Source organism: Colletotrichum graminicola (genome assembly GCF_000149035.1).
Source record: "Colletotrichum graminicola M1.001 genomic scaffold supercont1.29, whole genome shotgun sequence".
Lineage (NCBI taxonomy): Eukaryota > Fungi > Ascomycota > Sordariomycetes > Glomerellales > Glomerellaceae > Colletotrichum > Colletotrichum graminicola.
Window position 1 is genome coordinate 368,779 of NW_007361033.1, and position 19,023 is coordinate 387,801.

Here is a 19,023-nt window from a genome sequence, read left to right on the forward strand (position 1 = left end):
AATATCAGGGAACAGGACTGTTGTGGAATGCATGGCTCTGCCTGATAGAGTGGTAGATACTCAGCCAACCAAGCAACGCGCGAGCAATAGTAACATATAATGTTTTTTCTTACCTTGGGCCAGGCCTTTGACTTGCCGGGGTTGACGGTTAGGGCGAGCGGGCTGGCTTTCTTCGTGCGCGTCTGGTTTGCTTTGTCTGCGGCGGCTAATTGGGTTCTTCAGCGTTGTCCGTCGTTGGATAGGTGCAGATTGGCCCCCCCCGTATCCGTACTCCGTACGTATACTAGGTATGTAGGGACAAGGAAGGATAACGAATGCTGACCATCAGCTCATCGGGCAAAAAGCCTGTGCGTGCGTGCGTGCGGGCATGTGGTGTATGTGAGAGAGACGCGCAGTGGAAGTGGAACTGCGACTTGCGAGTCTTGGGTTTTCCTCTCCTATCTCTCGCCCTGTGTATCCGTGGTTGGTGGAGACCGAGACGTGATTTCGGGGAGGCTGGATCGGCCAGACTCGACGTTGAAAGAGGGGCATAATGACGGTTGTATCCAGCCAGAGGATTGCAGGTTTTGCACGGGATGGCTGGAGGTCAGAATAGCGGTCTACATGAATGACATGACTTGTGGGAGAAGAAAGAGTTGCAAGTGACGGAAGAGAGACTCTACACTATGTCTACCCATTCCCACACACTTCCGATACTAGCTAGCTAAGTAGGAGACAAGACTGACTTGACAGACTGACAGATGGGCAATTAAAATTAAAACATGCATGTCAGCGATCCAAGTCAAGTGTCCGCCAAAGGCTCAGACAATGACCGGCGTTCAGCGACCATGTCCTGGAAACAAGGTCGGCTTTAGCGTGGCTACCCGCTGTAGTCCGCTACAAGCCCGCTGTAAATCAGTCTAGTCCCGGCGGGTACGCGACCGCCAACCCCACACCAAGCACAAAAGTCAGCACAGCGCTGCACAATTCCTCGACACCAACCGGCGCGCGCGCCACAACTACGCGGAGGGGGACGGACGTGGACGCGCGAGAGACACGCTTCGCTTTTTGGGCAGGGCCCCCTCAAAAAGGTCCAGGGCCGCACCTCTGGGTCACCTTCCACCAGACCTGCAACCACTTCGACTCTTTTTTTTCTTCTTCTTCTTCTTCTCACTCCCTTCCTTTTGCTAATTAGGTAAGGTATTGAGTGTGGCCTTGGATCCTGCAGACCCTTCTTCAGCAGATTGATTCTTTGTTGAACCTTCTCTCTCTATATCCTATCCTCCTCTCTACCTACTCGCCTACCTATCTACCTACCTTACTGTATATCCTTCCGCCCATCACCACTCGTGGCCCCCCCTGCCAGGAAGAGAGCCACTTACACGCTTACCCGCACGCACGACGCCAGCGACTCACGTCCGAGCTGACAAGCGACACCCGCGCCGAGAAAAACGCGCCCAGTTTACAACGCGGTGGAAGAGAACAAGATATATATAAAAAAAAACCAGAGGAACAAAAAGAAGGATTGAAGACGGATACCTCCAGGAAGAAACCTTTCTGTACAAGGACTGGTCTTCGTTTTGGGGACTTTTTTATTCTTCTTCCAATACTCTGCTGTTGCCTGGGCATGTCGTTGTTGCCGCCGCAATGATGGACTCGTCACCCCAATCAACTAAGCTCCAGGAGCCTATGCTCCCTCTGGCCGGCACCAAGCGTTCCGCCCCGAGCCTTCTGCCGGCATTCGAACCTCTCTCCTCCTCGCCGGGCTTCCCTCGACCTTCCAAAAGACAAGCCAGAACCTGTTCTGTGGGAGGAGCCAACGCCTATCTCAAGTACCCCACGCCCATCCCGACCTCGAGCACTGGCATCCTCTCATCTTCACCACCCCGCGTCCACCAGAGACCAGGTGGCTCCTCACGAGCTCTCTCCGCCGGCTCCGAACGCACTCCCCTCGGCGCTGTCGCCTCCATTGAATTGAACGCCAATGGCGAGACTCTGCTCATGGGCCGCTCTAGCAACTCGTCTCACTACCAGCTGTCCGCCAACCGTCTCGTGTCCCGCGTCCACGTCAAGGCACGATACGTGCCCGCCCCTTCCGCATTGGAGCCCAACAAGATTGAAATCATTTGCAACGGCTGGAACGGAGTGAAGCTGCACTGCCAGGGCCGGACATGGGAGCTCCTCAAGGGTGATTCCTTCACCTCCGAGACCGAAGGCACCGAAATCATGCTCGACGTCCAGGATTCCCGCGTCATGATCCAATGGCCGAAGCGAGACCGCCGTCATCGTCTCGCAAGCCCCGACGACTCCGCCTGGGGTGACTCGCCGCCCCGCTCCGCCGCCCGTGCCGCTGCCGACCTTCTCCAGTCGAGCCCTCTGCGCCGCCCCTCGCGTATCGAGTCCCCCGAATCCCCCACCCCCGCCCACCTGTCAAGCTCTCAAAGGCTTCAGGCCCTTCTTCCCACCGATGACGGCGAGGTTCACATCTACGAGGACTCCAATGCCGAGGAGCCTGAGCTGCCCAAGCTAGTTGAATCGGCCACTATCGTCGGCGAGAGCTTCGCAACCGAGGCCACCAACTCCTTCTCCTCCGAGCTTAGTGAGCCCGAGCATGTTAACGATCCGGATGAGGAGAACGACCCCATTGTCCACTCTTTCGGCCCCTTCGGCGCAGACATCTCCAACCGCCTGGCCTCCATTACCACCGCATCTCCCAAGTTCCCGCCCTTTAAGCGGTCAGGTCTTTCCACGACCCACGACGAGGCCAATGCCCCCAACCCCTCTAGCCCCATCTCGGCACCGCCAAAGTCAATCAAGAAGGAGGAGGAGGAGGAGGAAGAAGAGGAGGACAATGGGGAACCAAGGAAGGCGCAGCCCCCTTACGAGAACCCCGTTGTGCGCAACCACGTTGTCAACCAGCTCGCCTTCTCCCGTCTGTCGTCCAATCCGCTGTCGACCATCATGAATAACCTGCCATCCGAGGAGAAGAAGGGCCTCACCAAGGATCAGCTGCGAAGCCTGATCGAGGCCACGGCGTGCATCGGCATCATCCAACGCCAGGGCAAGGATGCCGCCGGTCAGCCCCTCGAGAGCGAGTACTACTACGTCCCCGAGTTCGACGATGACGACCAGCGCCGTCTCGCCGTGACCGACGGACTACGCAAGCCCAGTTTGAGAGCATGTCGAAAGCAGCACAAGGTGAGCCAGAGTGGGTCGAGGGCACGTTTCGAACAAGTTGGAACTAACACTCGCTGCTTAGCAATACTACTGGAAGCGCCCACGCACACCCTGAGCCGCGCGCCTGTCCCGGCTTTTATGCCATATCTTCTGCTCCTACGCCCTTGCATTGCTTCAAGTGAGCCGAGCCGTGCCGATGCCAAGCACAGCATGGCCTCTAGACTCTACTGACTACCCGAACCCTCCCTCCCACTGTCTATACCTCGGCTCCTAGAACAACCCTTGGGCAAATAAAAGAACACTCGTGTGTTACTGATTGCATAGCGCAAGGCGTTCTTCTTTTATTCTTTTCGTCTTGCTGTTTTTGTTTTGTCTTGTTACTCCCGTAGCACTATTGTACGATCACACCACTTTATACCTCTGGGAGGGCACTCTTATTTTTATCCCAAAGATTCCCACAAACACACCCTTGCCTACAACCCCACCATTAGATGAGAGACGCGTCATGCCCCGAGCAATCCAGGTAACGATTTGGAGTGAGGGGTGTGTCTGGTTTTTTTATTGTTGATTTTCGTCGTTTTGTTCGTCTTTTTCTGCTGGACTTTTGCTTTGATGCGTTCGTTGGAAGGGGGAATGAAAGATGGGACATGAATCGGATGGGGCGGGAAGCGGTCGGTCAAACGCAGGAATGAAAATGATGGTTGGATGGCACGTACGGAGGGCGAGGGTTTGAAAAGCGGACGAACCACGCCTGTACCAGAGAGGACCGATGAATAAAACAAATGTTCTTCCATGTGATATGGACCGATTCGCATGGTGGCACCATGCTAAGTCTGTGTGTGTTTGTTTGTGTAGAAGTTGCATGTGTTAACAGCCGATCCCGTTGCAAGTCCGCCACGCTGCCGGGTCTGGAGATGTTCTGGGACGAGGTTCATGCGCGTCTAGCTCGCGTCGGCTAATCCCCGACCAAAGCTCCTGTTCATGCCTCGAGTGTCTGGCCTTTTTATTTTTATTTTTATTTTTCCCGCCGTGCTGTCTCTCCCCCCACTCGAATCCTCGGGGAGCAATCACCCGTGTTAGCATACCAGCTGTGAGCCAGAGCCATCCATCCAAAGTGAAGTCTGCCTGCCTACTTACTTGACTAGGCAAGCGGGCGAGGTCGTCCGTCCCGCATCCTCCGGAGCTCCTGTGGGGCCTAGAAACCCCACGGCACGCATGCATGGACCACTCGAAGCCGATAACGCCCGATAAGGTTAAAAAAAAGGGCAAAAGGAAAATATCCCGTGGTCGGCGGCGGGCCCTCCGGGGGGGGGGGAAGGGTCTCGACCACGTCTTACCCCGCAATGACGGCAGCGTGCCGCCAGGCAGTCTGCGGAGAGCCTCAGCTCGTCCTGCGTAGCATGTCTCTCTCGCCTTACATTCGCTCCTCCTCCTCTCTCCCCGCTCCAATACAAGCGGACGAGTAGCATACAATGCAATACGGGGAGGGTAGTGAAAGACTTAGAATTCCATCGTGACCCACTCTTTCCCGAGGGTTAAGTTGGTCAAGGCCGGGGTTCTAAGTTGGTCAACAATGAGAAGGGACCCGCCTCTTTGCGCGCACATCTTGCTACATACATTATAGAGCCTGAAAGCATCACATCGGGAAGAACATGGGCTTGAAACTCCCCATCTCCGTGGTCGACAGATGGAGGTGTTACGTCTGGCGTGCAAGTGTACCTAGTGTAAGTAGCAACGGACCCGGCGCTCACCCAATGGGAGGTGGCGAACCCCCCCCTCCCCTCCGCGCCCCCCCGTTCCATCCATCGCGCGGTGGAGGCAAGCGAGCTATGATGCTATACCCGTGATCGTCGTCCGATGCGTTTGTGCGGCCACCGTCGTCGCTACGTCAACAGTGCCCTCCCCCTCCCCCCGAGAGGGGAGAGTCTAGTCGAATCTTTACCCAAAGCAGATGGCTCGGCATCCCGGGGATATGCATCATGTCGCAAGGATCCTATAAAGCAAGGGCACCGAAGACTACTATATAGAAAAGCATGGTGGTATGAGGGGGGTAGGGTTGTCGTTAGTGTGCTGACGCTGGGTGCTACTGCACAGGGAGGGGGAAAAAAAGAAGAAAAACAAAAGACGAGACCGATCGTCGTAGGACAGAGGTGTTTGGCACCGAAAGAAGAAGATAAGGAGAAGGTAGTGGTGGTGTGAGTGAACCAGTGGTCTGGCTAAGACCTCGAAGGCGTACTGGACCCTGAAGAAAGCCAACCACGACGACCCCCGAGGAATGAGCTCCCTTCATCTCGCGTCTTTCCTGGGGAACTTAAATAGGTGGAAAGGTCCGCCCCTTCCTCCTCGTACGTTCCCTCACCTGACCCTTCTACCCCAAATCACCCGTTCATCGTGTGGTAATAAAACCTACATTCCAAAAACCTCCTGGATATAAATAAACACACCGACCGCTCCCGCACCCATTCTCCAAAGGCCATCCTTAGCCAGCTGTTTGAACAAAAAACTATAAAGAAACCAACAAAAAACACCCCAAAGCACAAAACATCTTTCCCGCTCAACAACAACCCAGGCAAACAAAACAAGTCCTCTCCAAACATGGCATCTGAGCAGACGCCCCGCACCACCGCCACCGCCGCCGCCTCTTCCGCAAACACCAACGACACCACCACCCCCGACACCTCACACTACACCACGGCCCCGCACGCCACCTCGGCGCCGCCCCAGGTCGTCGAGCACACCAACAGCTGGAAGCCCTCGTTCGGCCGCCGCCAGAGCTGGAACCAGGAGGACCAGAAGCGCGAGCTGCAGATGAGCCACATCGACGACGTCAAGACCGGACCCGGCTTCACCGAACGCGCCTAGAGATTGGGCGGGGGGTCTCCGTGTTCTTTTTAGGAAGCCATGTTGCCGTCTGTCGTATGCTCGACCGGATCTCGCGCGCGCGCCAGGCCGTGAGCCACATGTGGTAATTTGAAAGTTAAGGAAAACACGAGGAAGTGTGCACCGGTTGGAACGGCATCGTGTATTAAGAGACTGCCTGTCCATTGGTCGGAGAACCGGACGGCGGATTTGGTAGTTTGATGGAGGAAAGGCACGGCGCTGAAAATACTTATCAACGAGTAGCATACCTGTACTGTTTGGGTCAATAGCATCAATTCACATTAACTGCGTTCCTATGCCATTGGTTCCCAATCCTCTAGCGGCTCATCATGTCTTTATAAGGTGTAGTGATATCACGCTTGGGTAGCTGGACTGAGAAGAAAACCAATGCATCATTTAGGGCACTATTGATACAAGTAAATAAAATCCGCCTCGCTCGTATCGTTACCGATCCCTATACCTGATGTTTGTATGGGCCCCATACTAGCCGAACGAGCCCATAAGCAACCGCTGAAAGATTGTCGTAGAATCCCCTCAAAATCCCTTAGGGCCCCTACCGTCGCTGCCCCCGGTCGTGAAGTACTCTCCAACGACACCAATCGCATAAGAAATCCCGCCGACCCAGGCAGCGCCAAGGACAATCTTCTTGGCCCTGCTGCGTTTCGGACGTCGAGGCGGCTCGAAATCCTGGCTGTCGCAGGAAATCGTGTTCCGTCTCCTTACCGGGCTGAACGGGGGTGGGGGCTTTTCTGTCGTTTCCGCTCCGGGGTAATCATAGTTGAGGTAGCCTGTAGGACTGGAAGAGTAAGCGCTTGGTACTACGGGGTCGCTCCCCATCATGTCGATGGGGTTCACCTTTGGCGCCTTGTATGTCGTCGGCTTTTCGATCACAGGGGCGAAGGAAGCAGTCGTCTGCCCTTTCAGAGCCGTCTCTGCCTCGCGGACTTTGCGGAAGACCAGGACATCTCCGCTTCCGGATACAATCTCGTACCCTTCTCTCTGTAGAGTGCTAAAGTAAGGGAAGAACTTGGTCGGGTTCGACAAGCGGAGGAGAACCTCGGCCGGAGTCAACGGTGTGGCGCTGTCTGGAACAACAGACGTAGTCTCAGCCGTGCTAATGGCTTGCATGGTGGGGTCGTACGCGAGAATCTTGTAGATGGTTGGCTCACGAACACTGTCGGCGGCAGTCGAAGACACCACACCCTCGCCCTTGGCAGCGCAGAGCCACCTACGGCAGAAACGGGGTATTGGCCGAAGCATCGGCCACCGTGCCGTAAGATCGCACGTAGGCGGGCCAAGTTTGCTTGCTGCCAGTCTCCTCAGAGTAGCTCAGCTCGAGGCCCTGCGGCTCTTTCGAGTACGAGTCAGACTGACTCTTCTTGCCTGAAAACCGGGTCGATGTCGAAGCAGATGATCGGTCCAGAGCTGGCTCCAACCTGGGAAAACTCTCATCGAAAGAGGCTGCCTCAGCCTCGTCCGGCCCGACGCTCCGGCCCTTGCTGTTCTCTGCCTGGCTCTCCGCAGCTGCCACAATGTTGTTCCAGGACCCCGAAAAGTCCTCGGGGAAATCTCTCACATAGTTTCCGGTGAGCTCTGCCTTGTCTTCCCTGGCCGGAATGTGATCCCAGACTTTGCTTTTGGAGTTCCGTAAAGCAACACGAGCAGCTCTGCTCGACATATCCCAGTTCACTTCATATCGGGGAAGGTCAGCCTCCAGCACCTGTCTGTTCGTCGTGCTATATTCCCTTCGGGACTGGCCAGAAGACGTCGGGATCTTGGCTCGGACGTCGCTAGCGCGAAGTAGATCCAAATCGTCGGCCCTCTCCTGCTCTGTCGCCCGACTGTATGCGATGCGTCTGTTCGCCTTGGCGGCGATCTCCTCGTCAAAGTCACTCAGACCTTTGGACACAGGGTCAACCGCCTCGGCGGGCTGGCCGTCAGGCTCGTTGTAACGGTAGGATTGGTACTTCTTGGACTCATCAAAGGTATTCTGATCCCAGTCAGGCCTTGGACGTTGGCTCTCAGGCTCGTCGTATTGAATGGGTTGGTGCTTAGCCGCATCTACAGGCTCAACCTCAGCAATCACTCCCTCTGGGGGTGGTGCAGTACCTCTGTCGAACTTCTGAGAGTATGTGTCCAGGTCCTTGTACTGCTTCGAGGCCTCCTCTGGGTGCATCGGCGGCTGTCCATGCGGCTCATTCCAACCGTTTGGGTTGTATTGATCAAGGTCTGTATACGCCTTGGATGCCAACTCAGGGTGAATGGGAGCCTGTCCATGAGGCTCGTTCCACGTCATGGGGCCGTATTTGTCCAAGTCCGTGTATGCCTTGGAAGCTTCTTCAGGATGCATCGGGCGCAGCCCGGAAGGCTCGTTGAAAGCTTGTGGGCCATACTTGTGGAGGTCGTCGTAATCCTTCGACTTCTCCTCAGCACTACGAGGGCGCAGGCCTTCAGGTTCATTGAAACCGCTTGGTCCGTACTTATGTAGGTCGTCATAGGGCTGCGCCTCTTCCAGGACATCCTTCTCGTTGTGCATGATTGGACCATATTTATCCAGGTCTGAATACCGTTCGAGTGCCTCCGGGACTTGTGCATTTTCGTTGTGCATAACCGGGCGGTACTTGTGTAGGTCGTCATAGGGTTGCGTCTCTTCAACCACTTTCTTCTCGTTGTGCATGATTGGGCCATATTTATCCAGGTCTGAATACTTGCCAAGATCCTCATATTTGGGAACGGAGACCGACTCTTCCACAATCTCATCGAGGCCTACTGGCTTGTACTTTGCCAGGTCGTCGTATGGCGGTTTTCCGGAAAGCTCTAGAGCGTCAAGCTTCTCATCCATGACTGGCTTGTACTTGTCGAGATCCGCATATTGCGGGGTCCCCGCAACTCCACCGGTGGAGCCGGCGTCGGCCCAGGGGGCACTGTCAACTGTGACATTGCCATAGTGCTTGAGCTCGTCAGCGGGTGGAACCCCATCTGGGAAGAAGGGTTCTTGAGCGTCCTTCTTTGAAGAGTTGTCAAAGACAGATTGGGGTATATGTGACGAGTGAATCTTTCTGTTTGTGATGGGGTCAATTTCAGAGTGGACATCTCTGCTGATGGAGGCCGTTGACTTGTTTCTGATCTGGCTCCCGAGATAGTTGCGAATGTTCTGCAGAGGGCTCTGCCACAAGTCATACTCGTACGGTCCAGCGCGCTTGCCGGTAAAGAGAGAATTGATGGCGCTTCGCTCAACATCCTCTATGTTCTGGCCAGGCCGGGCGCCCGCAGTATTGTTCGATCCACTCTTCTTTATATCATCCTCTCTCACGCATCTTCCGTTCGAGCGGGTGTGGCCGTTCCTGATCCAGCACTGTGCCATCATCTTCTTCATCACGATTCTTGAATCTTGAGCACGCGAATTTGGGTCCCAAGACAGCTTTCGATTGATCGACTCCATGTACTTGTATTTGATAGTGTGCTGACGGCGTCGCAACTGACGTTGGAGCTCGGGGCCCAAGTATGACCACGCGCCGAAGCGGAAGCTTCGAGTTTGTCCATAGTGGCTCGCTTTCATGGGTGCTGGGTTCGAAGGGACCAGAGCTCTGACTGCGGAGGCCCTTCCAGCATGGAGGCCGCCCGCGCAAGGCGAGGCGCGAGAAGCGGTCGTGAGCATGACAGTGGCGTTGGGCTTTATTTCTTTACCATGCTTCTGTGCCTATGGTCCCGGAGGTCAGCAAAACGAAGGCCGAAGGATTCGAGCAGAAGCTACGCCATGGGCGTAGCACAGTTCCCCAAAAGCAAGGGTGGCTGACCGACTGCGGCAGCCGGCATTTGCGTCCAAGTGTACGTGGGTTAATCGGAATGACTTACACGAGGGAGAAGTGAGGGGGTTGATGGAGTGTCCGCATGTAAACCGTAGGTTGACGAGTTGTAAAGGAGGGGAAGTTGAAAACGCGAAGTTGGAACAAATCCGCCACCTCGGCAGAGTGTAAGAGAAGACGTTTGGCGAGGAGGAGCAGCCAGAGTTCATAGGCCCGTCGGTTAGAATGGCTCGATGGAATAAGACGGTGCAGCCAGCAGCAATCAGCTGCGACCGGCCGGGTTAGGGACCTACCCAGGTAGCTCGAGGTACCTAGAAATGGGTGCGTGCAATGGAGGAAGCCGGACCACTCCCTAGCGGCACCTGGGCAATGTGGACACCCATGGGTTGAGTGCGTCCTGAAAGCCCCTGTTACTGGCCTGCTCCCCGTTCCGGTGGATATTGATGGGGGGCCGTCAGCGGTGCACTTTGCGGGGTAGCCTCTGCGGACAGTGGCTCACGCGCTTGAAACCCCCGAGTCGCTGCTCTCTGTTCTGCCCAGAGGCTGGAAGTGGGTCATAGTGGAGAATTGATATATGACTGCCAATCGAGAACGATGGATTAGACCAGGCAAAGAAAAGGCGAGCGCTAGAGTGCACGGACTATCCGGCGACCAGAGCGCAAAGTATCACGTGATTGAGATTATGTAATAGATGTGGTAAGATGCGATGACAGCATCATCGCCAGGGGGGGCGGGAAAGGCGGGAGCTTCGGTCGGCGGGGCAGCTTGGCCCTTTCCATTCGCCGTCTTGCACATCGGCCAAAATTATCGGCCTGAGTCAACATACCTCCAAGTTGATTACGGATATTTGCGGCGCAACAAGGCCCTATTCATAGACCCGACTTGCCCATCATTCTTCTCTTTACCTTCCCAAGAGGGCCGACCGAGTCTACACACAATCTCATTCATCCTCTCTTATCCCGTACATTCATTGTCTCTGCGTTTCATCCATCTTCCATCGTTTTCTCCCAGGAAGGAACAGAAAAAGGGTGCCCGCTCCATTTGTGCACTGTACCCCGCCAACGTCATCTTGGACTTTTGGTTCCCTGCGACGCGCTAGGTCCTGCATCGAGCTACACCAACGCCTGGACGTTGAATACCTCACACAGGACATAGCCAGGACTGACTACTAGAACATGTCGCGTGCCTTTGGAAAAGGCGGCCGATCGTCTGGCGCAAGAGGCTTCGCCAGCCCTGCTAGCGGCTTCGGCGGCTTCTCATCAGCCGGCAGCGGCCTCTCCTACCTTGCCGAGCCCCCCGACCTTACCTCCATCTCCGATGCGAACGTTGTCGTCTCCTTCAAGAATACCCTCAAGAAAGATGCTACAACAAAGGCAAAGGCGCTGGAGGAACTCCTGGCTTACGTACAGGCTCACCCATTCGAGAAGGACGGAGGCGTAGAGGAGGCAGTCTTGGAAGCATGGGTGCGTTGTTCCCGGGAGATGCCTTTTGATGATCATGTGGTAATGTATGTAACAGGTACAAATATATCCTCGTATTTCCATAGATAATTCCCGTCGTGTGCGCGAACTCTCCCATACGCTACAATTCGAGCTGATGAAGTCGGCCCGGAAGCGCATGGAAAAGAATGTCCCCAAGGTCGTAGGCACCTGGCTTGCCGGCCTGTACGACAAGGACAGAGTTGTTTCTAGGGCTGCAAATGACAGTCTCTCCTCATTTCTCAACAGCCCAGAGAAGGCTGTGTTGTTTTGGAAAAAGTGCCAATCGCAGATTCTTACCTATGCAAAGGACGCCATCCAAGAAACAAAGGACACCCTCAGCGACGAGAGATCGACGACACCCGATGATGCTGACGCCAAATACCTCCGGGTCGTGGGAGCTAGTATTTCACTCGTTCTCAGCCTTCTGCAGAAGCTCGAACCTGCCGACATTCAGAAAGAAGAAGAGGTATACGATGCTTTCCTCGCGGAGGAAAAGGTCTGGAAGAGCGTGGTCATGGGCGATGCCTCGGTCAGACGCGTAGCCTGCCAGTTGCTGTGGGCGTGTCTTGACAAGAGGCCGGAGTCGGTCTCTTCTCAGATCTCTCGCCTTAAAAAAAGCTTCATCGCAGAGGGACTCAAGAGCAGCCAAACCGGATCCGCTGTCGAATATGTCAGAGTCCTCACAAAATTGACAAGCAAGTTTCCTGAGGTCTGGACGAGCTCCAGTGAGAAAAAGACTCCTATAACCAGGTTGAATGGCTTTCTGGTAAAAGGGTCTCACAGCAGCCCTGCCAAGTACTGGGAACACCTCGAAGACCTCATCAAGGCTATTCCGGCTGACCATTTCACTACCGAAGCCTCCGCGGATGCTCTTAAGTCGATGAGGACCGGCATTACAAGTAGAGAGGAGCCTAGAATGAACGCCACTCTGGCTTGGACGTGCTACGTTCACACAACCAAGCACTTCCTGCAAAACTTCCCTTCGGGCGGCCCGCGAGCTACCTTGGTTCAGGAGCATCTATTCCCCATACTCGACCACTTTCTTTTCCCCACCCCCGAAACCTCTGCATGGGAAATCGGTGGTGCTGGACAACTTATTGTGCTTGGAGAAGTCTACAAAGTTGCTGCTGACTTGTCGTCTCCCGACTTGCTTCAGGCAGCATCCGAGAAGCTGGAAGCCCTTGCGTCTGCATTCTGCACGAGGATATCCAATTCGCTACCCGAAGTTTCCAAGGACTATGAAAAGTCCCAAGAGGCTGTTTCTGCCGAAGGCAAGCGCTGGTTCACTTTGGTCAGCCAAGTCCAGAAGACTGGCCAATCGCCCACAAGTCTTCTTATGGGCCCTTCAAAGTCCATCATCACGAGCAGCTTGAATCTGCTTGCTAACAGGAAACTCAAGCCTTACGGAGCTGCCGGGGTAATTTATAGCGTCGGGGAAAATGCCCCACAAGTATGGGATGATGTAGACGCTGCCCAGGCTCTGGAACAGTTCCTCGCAACACAGGGCCGAGATCACATGGCAGTCTTGGTTGATTCTCGGTCTGCTGCTGACCTTCTGAACTGCGTAAACGTTATGGGCACGTTAAAGGGACATGAGACAGCTTATGCGACCATATGGAAGACCTGGATAGATGCTTTGCTAGATCTCTCCGAGGAGAAGTTGGCAGCCAGAGGTATTGAGCGTCTGATTGCGAATCAGCAAGCATCGAAGCTTTCCAAGTCACACGAGAAACTCCAAATTTTCCTTGAGGCAAAGTGTTCCGGCACAGCCCGCGGAGAGTCCGACTCTTGGAGCCTCTTTGAGGCGGCCCTTGGCAACGATGCCTTGACCGAATCTACGGCCAAACAACTGTTGGTCAATAGCATATCCGCACTGTCACAAGACAAGCAACACTCGCTTCAAGCTCTTCGCGCGTTGGAGATACTTGCAAACAACAAGCCTGGGCTCTTATCACAGGACGAGTCGACGCACATGGCAGTTGTCACCGAGTTGCTGGGACTCGCCGAACTAAACGACAGAGCAGTTTCGTCTCGTGCCATCTCGTTGAGAGCTCTACTGGAACAGCCCACCGATGGCACCTCGCCGGTAGTCGCCATCATCCAGAGGAACCTGGAGGAAGCCGGCCCCCAGTCACTTGGGTAAGTAACTTGGCATTTTCGTACGTTTCATCGCTAACTTTTCCAGTATTGAAACTTTGGTTCAGCAGGCCCTTCAAGCTGTTAAGGAAGGGTCTATCAGCACGGAAGATCTCTTCCCGAGCACAAATGTCTGGATGCAGCAGCTATCCAACTTTCTCCAAGGCTCTCTCAACCCGTCACTCTCAATTACCAGCGGACTGGGAGGCGCACACTTCTTGGTCCAGCCTACTGAGCAAGAACAACGTATTCGCGTGCGCAGAGATCGTGACGGTTACTCCGTCCCTGCCAGAATGGCTTCGTACACAGCCAAACTCTTGTCCTCGGACATATCTGTCTCGGCCCTGCCAGAGAGCTTCCAGGCTGAGCTCCTCTATCTTCTTTGTGTCTCTGTTCAGATGGTGTCGGACCAGATCACCCTAATGGACGAGAACAAGCTATTCCTTGATCTCAACCTGGGAGACACCCTTGCGACGGCCGAGTCGTTTGTTTCGTCGACCCGCGTGACGATTAACGCTATAGCTGACGACGCCAAGGGATGGAGAGATGGCTCCGAAACCGGCTCAACGAAGCTTATCAATAGCCTCATCGCCATCATGACACAGGAGACCAAGGAGCTCACCGTGCTCGGGGTCTACAGCTCTAGGGCTTTGAGTGAGCTCATACAGGCTTTGACCGAGAAGCATGGCTTCCCCGCTGCTGGCGACGAAAAGGTGAATCAGTTGGCCACATTCAAGGCTACGCCGCCTACGGTTCTCGCAGCAACGGCAGTGCTCGCCGGCTTTGGTGAGAGCTTGGAGTCGTCCAAGGCTGTCAACATGCTTTGCAATCGTCTTATCAGTGATATAGCAGGAGCCTCTGTGGAACCTGGGAAAGCCGATAAGACGCTGCAGGTTCTGGTTCTTCTTAACGCATGTCTGCAAGTCTACGAGGTCGGTGAGACTCCCGTGGCTAATAACCGTATTGTCTTTGCTGTTCGACAGATTACATCATGGATGGATGATACCCTCAACCTCACCCCCGCTCTGTCGGCAGAGATCTGCCGGGTGCTGCAGAGGCTGCTCCCGAGCATGAAAGACGTGTACGGCTCGTACTGGGAGAAGACGATCGAGTTTTCAACTGCACTATGGGCGAAGGCGTCAGATGACCGCCTCGACGACTCGCTTCCTTACATTCACGCGTCGTTGAAGCTCATGACCACCTTGGAGACCTTGTCAGAGCCGAATGATGACCTGGTGGAGTCTCTAAAGGAGTTCGCCGAGACCAAGTCTCTGTCGCTCATTGAGCTCCTCAAGCTAGACCGAGAGAAGAGCACACAGCCTTTGGAGATCGTCGACGCCATCATCTGCAGGCAGGTCAATAAGATTTCCCTAAAGCACATCGGCGATCTCTCGGATCTCTACGGCCTCATCGCTACCGACTCTCGGTCCATCCAGACTGCCGCCTTCAACCTCCTCCACTACGCCCTGCCGGCGCGACAAGAGGAGCTCTCGGTCAGCGTCCTTCTCGACAAGACCGATGCCCGTCTCCCCGACGAGCTTCTGTCCCTCCTCCTCGACGCGCCCACCCTTGAGCGCTACCCGGACGAGGTCCTCGCCCAGTTTCCTCTTGCAATTCGTTCCTACCTTCTCTCGTGGCACCTTATCTTCGATGCCTTCAGCACCGCCTCGCTCAAGGTTCGCAACGACTACACCGAGCACCTCAAAACGGAGAACTATCTCGCGCAGCTCCTCGACTTCACCTTCGACGTCCTGGGCCACTCGGCCGCGCACCCGCTCAATCTCGAACGCGAGAACCTGAAGACGCAGCACATCACCTCCTACGACGTCTCCCTCGCCGATGCTGAATCCGACGAGCGCAACCTCCATTGGCTGCTCGTGCACCTATACTACCTTACGCTCAAGTACACACCCGGCATCTTTAAGACGTGGTACCTCAACTGCCGCTCCAAACAGACGCGTATCGCCGTGGAGGGGTGGATGACGCGCTACTTCTCGCCCATCATCATTTCGGACGCGCTCGACGAGGTCTCGGTGTGGGCCGCGACCCAGGAGCCGCCCGTTGACGACGAGAAAGAGCTTGTCGTCAAGGTCAGCAAGACGGGCAAGGAGATCACAGCGGGCTACGAGGTGGACGAGAGCATGGCATCCATCGCCATCAAGGTCCCCGCGAGCTACCCGATCGAGGGTGTCAGCGTCGTAGGCATTAACCGTGTCGCGGTGAATGAACGCAAGTGGCAGAGCTGGCTTCTCACGACGCAGGGCGTCATCACATTCTCGGTAAGATCCGGTCCATGGAAACAGCCCCCCCTCCCCCCTCCCCATCCTGGCTGCCGGAACATCGCATTTGCTAACACGGACCGCAGAACGGAAGCATCGTCGACGGACTCTCGGCCTTCCGACGCAACATCGTTGGCGCCCTCAAGGGCCAGTCCGAGTGCGCCATCTGCTACTCCATCATCTCGACCGACAAGAAGATGCCCGACAAGCGATGCCAAACGTGCAAGAATCTCTTCCACCGTACCTGCCTGTACAAATGGTTCCAGAGCAGCAACCAGAACACGTGCCCGCTTTGCCGGAATCCTATCGATTATCTGGGTTCGGACACCAAGGCGCGCAGGGGTGCCTGAGAGGTTGTTTGACCCACCACCTTACGGATGAATTGGAAGGGAAACTGATCCCGGGAGCGATGTACGGGACTTGTGCCTCTGATCTTTTTTTTCCTCTGGCGGGACAGCACAAAGCACGAAGAAAGAGAATGTGATGAGACAAAGCGTGGGTTCCATCATGTAGACCAGGCTATAAGTTATGAGGAAAGGGGGCAAAAAAGCAGCAGGATGGGTGGTGGATAGATAAACACTGAGACAGATTCAATATCAGATCTTGAAAACAGCACCAACAGGAGACGCGTTATACGTTGTCCCAACAAACCCCCCTAGGACAGCAGGTTGAGGAGGGACTCGCGAATCTTGCGCTGCAAAGTGGCCTCCTCCTCCAAAAGTTGCAGGTGGTGAGCCTCTTTCGCTGTAGTTTCGTTGTCTTCCTGGCGATCGACGTCCTCCTGGACACCCTCCCATTCGCTCTCATCCTCGTCCATCTCGTCATAGTCAACCGACTCCTCGCCAGACAGCTGAGACCTTGAGAAACGACCGTAATCTTGCGAACGCGAACGCCGGAAGGAGCGGCCGAGTGTACGCATGCCCACGCGACCGGTTCGCTTGCGGATGCCCGAGGGATAGGACGCGAGGAAGAACTTGACCTGCGGCGACTTGCCCTTCTTGGCGTGCTTCGCGTCCGTCTTGCGCTGGGCCTCCCGGGCCTCCTTCTCCTCCCTCAGCCTGGCCGTCTCCCTCGCGGCGCAGGCGCGGCACTTCGCCCCGTTGTATCGCGAGATACAGATCCCGCAGCCGGTGCACTTGATCATGCAGCCCTTCTTCAGGCAGAGAAGGTCGCTCGTATGTTGTCCGCGCTGGGGGCAGTGGTGGCGAGTCCCTCCGCCAGGGGTCTTGCCTGCCACGTCGCGCGGGACGCCGTGCTTGTTTTCGTCCGCCCGTTCTCTCTCTGGCGAGGCTCTGCCGCCGCGGAGGATGGACGTGTCGATGTAAGGCTGCCCTGTCACCCGGGGGCCCCTGCGCGTCTCGGATCTGTCCTTCGGCATTTGTCGGAGTTTCGCGGCAATGACCTTTGGATTTGGCAGGTGAGGCTGAATCAGGCGTTCAACAAAAGAGAGAGTGTGTGAGCTGCTGATGTCGAAAGTGGTCCTGTAGAAAGATCTGAAGTGTGATGCCACATTTTAACACAGACGCGAGGAGACTTAGACATTTTGTCTCTGAGCGTTGGGGTAGTTTCTTGGCCATACAATCAAACCTGGCCATCTTGACGGATGCGAGATTTCATTTCAAACCAAATATATAGACTTGGAAACAAAGCACCGGCTTGGCCGCCCCCTACCTGACAATGCGTCCGCTGCCTCATGCCCGTCTCGAATCAATCGTACAAAGAACTGTTGTTTGTTTTTCGTACACTGCGAGAGGTTTATGCCTCGGGCTGACCATGTTGAAAGAAGATGTGTTGCAGTGCCTGTCAAGACGTTAGAACAATGGTATACAATCGACATGTTCGCTCTCAATTCACCTGTGCAGCAGTCGCCCTCTTTGAGTCGAAACGAACCAAGCTTGATACCAGGCCTCGAACTTGAACATCGACATCTGGCAGAATCTCTTCCCATGAATTGCCATCAATCATGCGATACATGTCGAAGGGCGGCGTCTTGAAACTCGCGGCTTCGGGCCACGTCTCCCGCGTCGGAGTGCCCAAAGTTTTGAAGATGCTCAAGATGAGGCCCAATTGGTTGCCGTCCTCGTGCGCCGGCCTCGACTCAAACAATGGTTTTGGAGGGCTGCGGCAACATTCGGCCAGCATACAACCGACGGCCCACATATCAACAGCAGGGCCGTAGGCTTTGTCACCGAACAGGGCCTCCGGAGCGCGATAGGGGCCGGTCCCGATGTCAAGAATCTTGCCGTCGGGCGGCTCGGAAACAACTGACATGGCTGGGTGCCAGGCGGTTCCGAAGTCGGAAAGATAGGCTGGTCCATCTAGGCCGTCGAGGAGGATGGCTTCTGGTTTCACGTCCCTGTGAATGATGCCTTCGCTGTGAATGTCCTTAAGGGCGGTGAGTATGTCCTTGAATATATGCTTGACGCGGGCTAGCGGGGGAGTGCCTTTGTCAATTAAATCAGCGAGGGTAAGAGGCTTGTAAGGGAACACCAGGACGAGTCTTTGCTCCTGGTCTCTGAATGTTTCCAACAGGTTGATGCATGGCCGCTTCAGAGTTGCTAGGATCTTGGCCTCCCGGTGAGGGTTGTGAGGCTCAATGTTGTGCGTCTCCACGATCACTTTCAAGGCCCGGTCTTTGCATCTGTAAACCTCCGAGGTGAGGCCAGTGGCGAATGGGACGCAGCTCGTATACGGGCCAATGGTGACACCAACATCGTCGCCGTGGTCGCCGCCAGGAGCTGGTGCATCTTGAGGAGTCAGGTTTGCGGAAGCAACCAACTGACAGATTTCGTCATATTGGGCCTAAAATAAATTAGCCTCGGACCTGCAGATAGATATGGGCGATGGAGGTGTTCACCCTGGATTTTGAATCTTTGTAGGCCTGGTCCTCGACCGAGAATGCATGGGACTGTGAAGTGGCTTTGGCTTCTGAGCCGGCGGCTTCTAGCACCGCTTTTCTAAAGAAATCAAGAATTGGCCAGGGATCGAGGTTTAGGCGGCAAATTTACAACTCACATCTTCTGTATGTTCTCGTACCGGTCTAAGGCTGATAATTGCAACCTCCAGTCATTGTCAGCCATGGCGGATAATAGGATAGTAGAAATGCAAGATCGAATCGACGTGGATGGTCAGGGATGTCCGAGAGTTGTTGCGAATTTGCTTGTGTGGCTTCACGATACTTGGATTGTCATTAGTGTGAAGACCAGACAGGAACATGGGACGAAGATGGATGTAGTAAGCACCTGGCGTTGTTGCACCTTTCCGTTGGCGATCCCTGATGCAGCC

The 19,023-nt window shown here is 55.1% G+C and overlaps 6 protein-coding genes across 6 annotated transcripts; 3 read left to right on the forward strand and 3 right to left on the reverse strand.

Annotated features, from left to right (window-relative positions):
- Window positions 1-1,626: 1,626 nt before the first annotated feature.
- GLRG_07242 (transcription factor Tos4) lies at window positions 1,627-3,271 on the forward strand (the record flags this gene model as incomplete). Its single annotated transcript, XM_008097927.1, has 2 exons — window positions 1,627-3,177; window positions 3,239-3,271. The coding sequence occupies 2 exons, from the start codon at window positions 1,627-1,629 to the stop codon at window positions 3,269-3,271; spliced, it is 1,584 nt and encodes a 527-aa protein (XP_008096118.1).
- Window positions 3,272-5,751: 2,480 nt separating this feature from the next.
- On the forward strand, window positions 5,752-6,018 carry GLRG_07243 (uncharacterized protein; the record flags this gene model as incomplete). The annotated part of the gene is made up of 1 exon (XM_008097928.1): window positions 5,752-6,018. The coding sequence occupies one exon, from the start codon at window positions 5,752-5,754 to the stop codon at window positions 6,016-6,018; it is 267 nt and encodes an 88-aa protein (XP_008096119.1).
- A 552-nt stretch (window positions 6,019-6,570) lies between these two features.
- Window positions 6,571-9,595, reverse strand: GLRG_07244 (uncharacterized protein; the record flags this gene model as incomplete). The annotated part of the gene is made up of 2 exons (XM_008097929.1): window positions 6,571-7,210; window positions 7,269-9,595. 2 exons carry the CDS (start codon window positions 9,593-9,595, stop codon window positions 6,571-6,573), a joined length of 2,967 nt encoding a protein of 988 aa, XP_008096120.1.
- Window positions 9,596-11,017: 1,422 nt separating this feature from the next.
- Window positions 11,018-16,088, forward strand: GLRG_07245 (uncharacterized protein; the record flags this gene model as incomplete). Its single annotated transcript, XM_008097930.1, has 4 exons — window positions 11,018-11,305; window positions 11,361-13,462; window positions 13,509-15,738; window positions 15,825-16,088. 4 exons carry the CDS (start codon window positions 11,018-11,020, stop codon window positions 16,086-16,088), a joined length of 4,884 nt encoding a protein of 1,627 aa, XP_008096121.1.
- Window positions 16,089-16,393: 305 nt separating this feature from the next.
- GLRG_07246 (uncharacterized protein) lies at window positions 16,394-17,333 on the reverse strand (the record flags this gene model as incomplete). Its single annotated transcript, XM_008097931.1, has 2 exons — window positions 16,394-17,219; window positions 17,326-17,333. The coding sequence occupies 2 exons, from the start codon at window positions 17,331-17,333 to the stop codon at window positions 16,394-16,396; spliced, it is 834 nt and encodes a 277-aa protein (XP_008096122.1).
- A 250-nt stretch (window positions 17,334-17,583) lies between these two features.
- Window positions 17,584-18,818, reverse strand: GLRG_07247 (uncharacterized protein; the record flags this gene model as incomplete). Its single annotated transcript, XM_008097932.1, has 3 exons — window positions 17,584-18,540; window positions 18,596-18,695; window positions 18,754-18,818. The coding sequence occupies 3 exons, from the start codon at window positions 18,816-18,818 to the stop codon at window positions 17,584-17,586; spliced, it is 1,122 nt and encodes a 373-aa protein (XP_008096123.1).
- Between the last annotated feature and the right edge of the window lie 205 nt (window positions 18,819-19,023).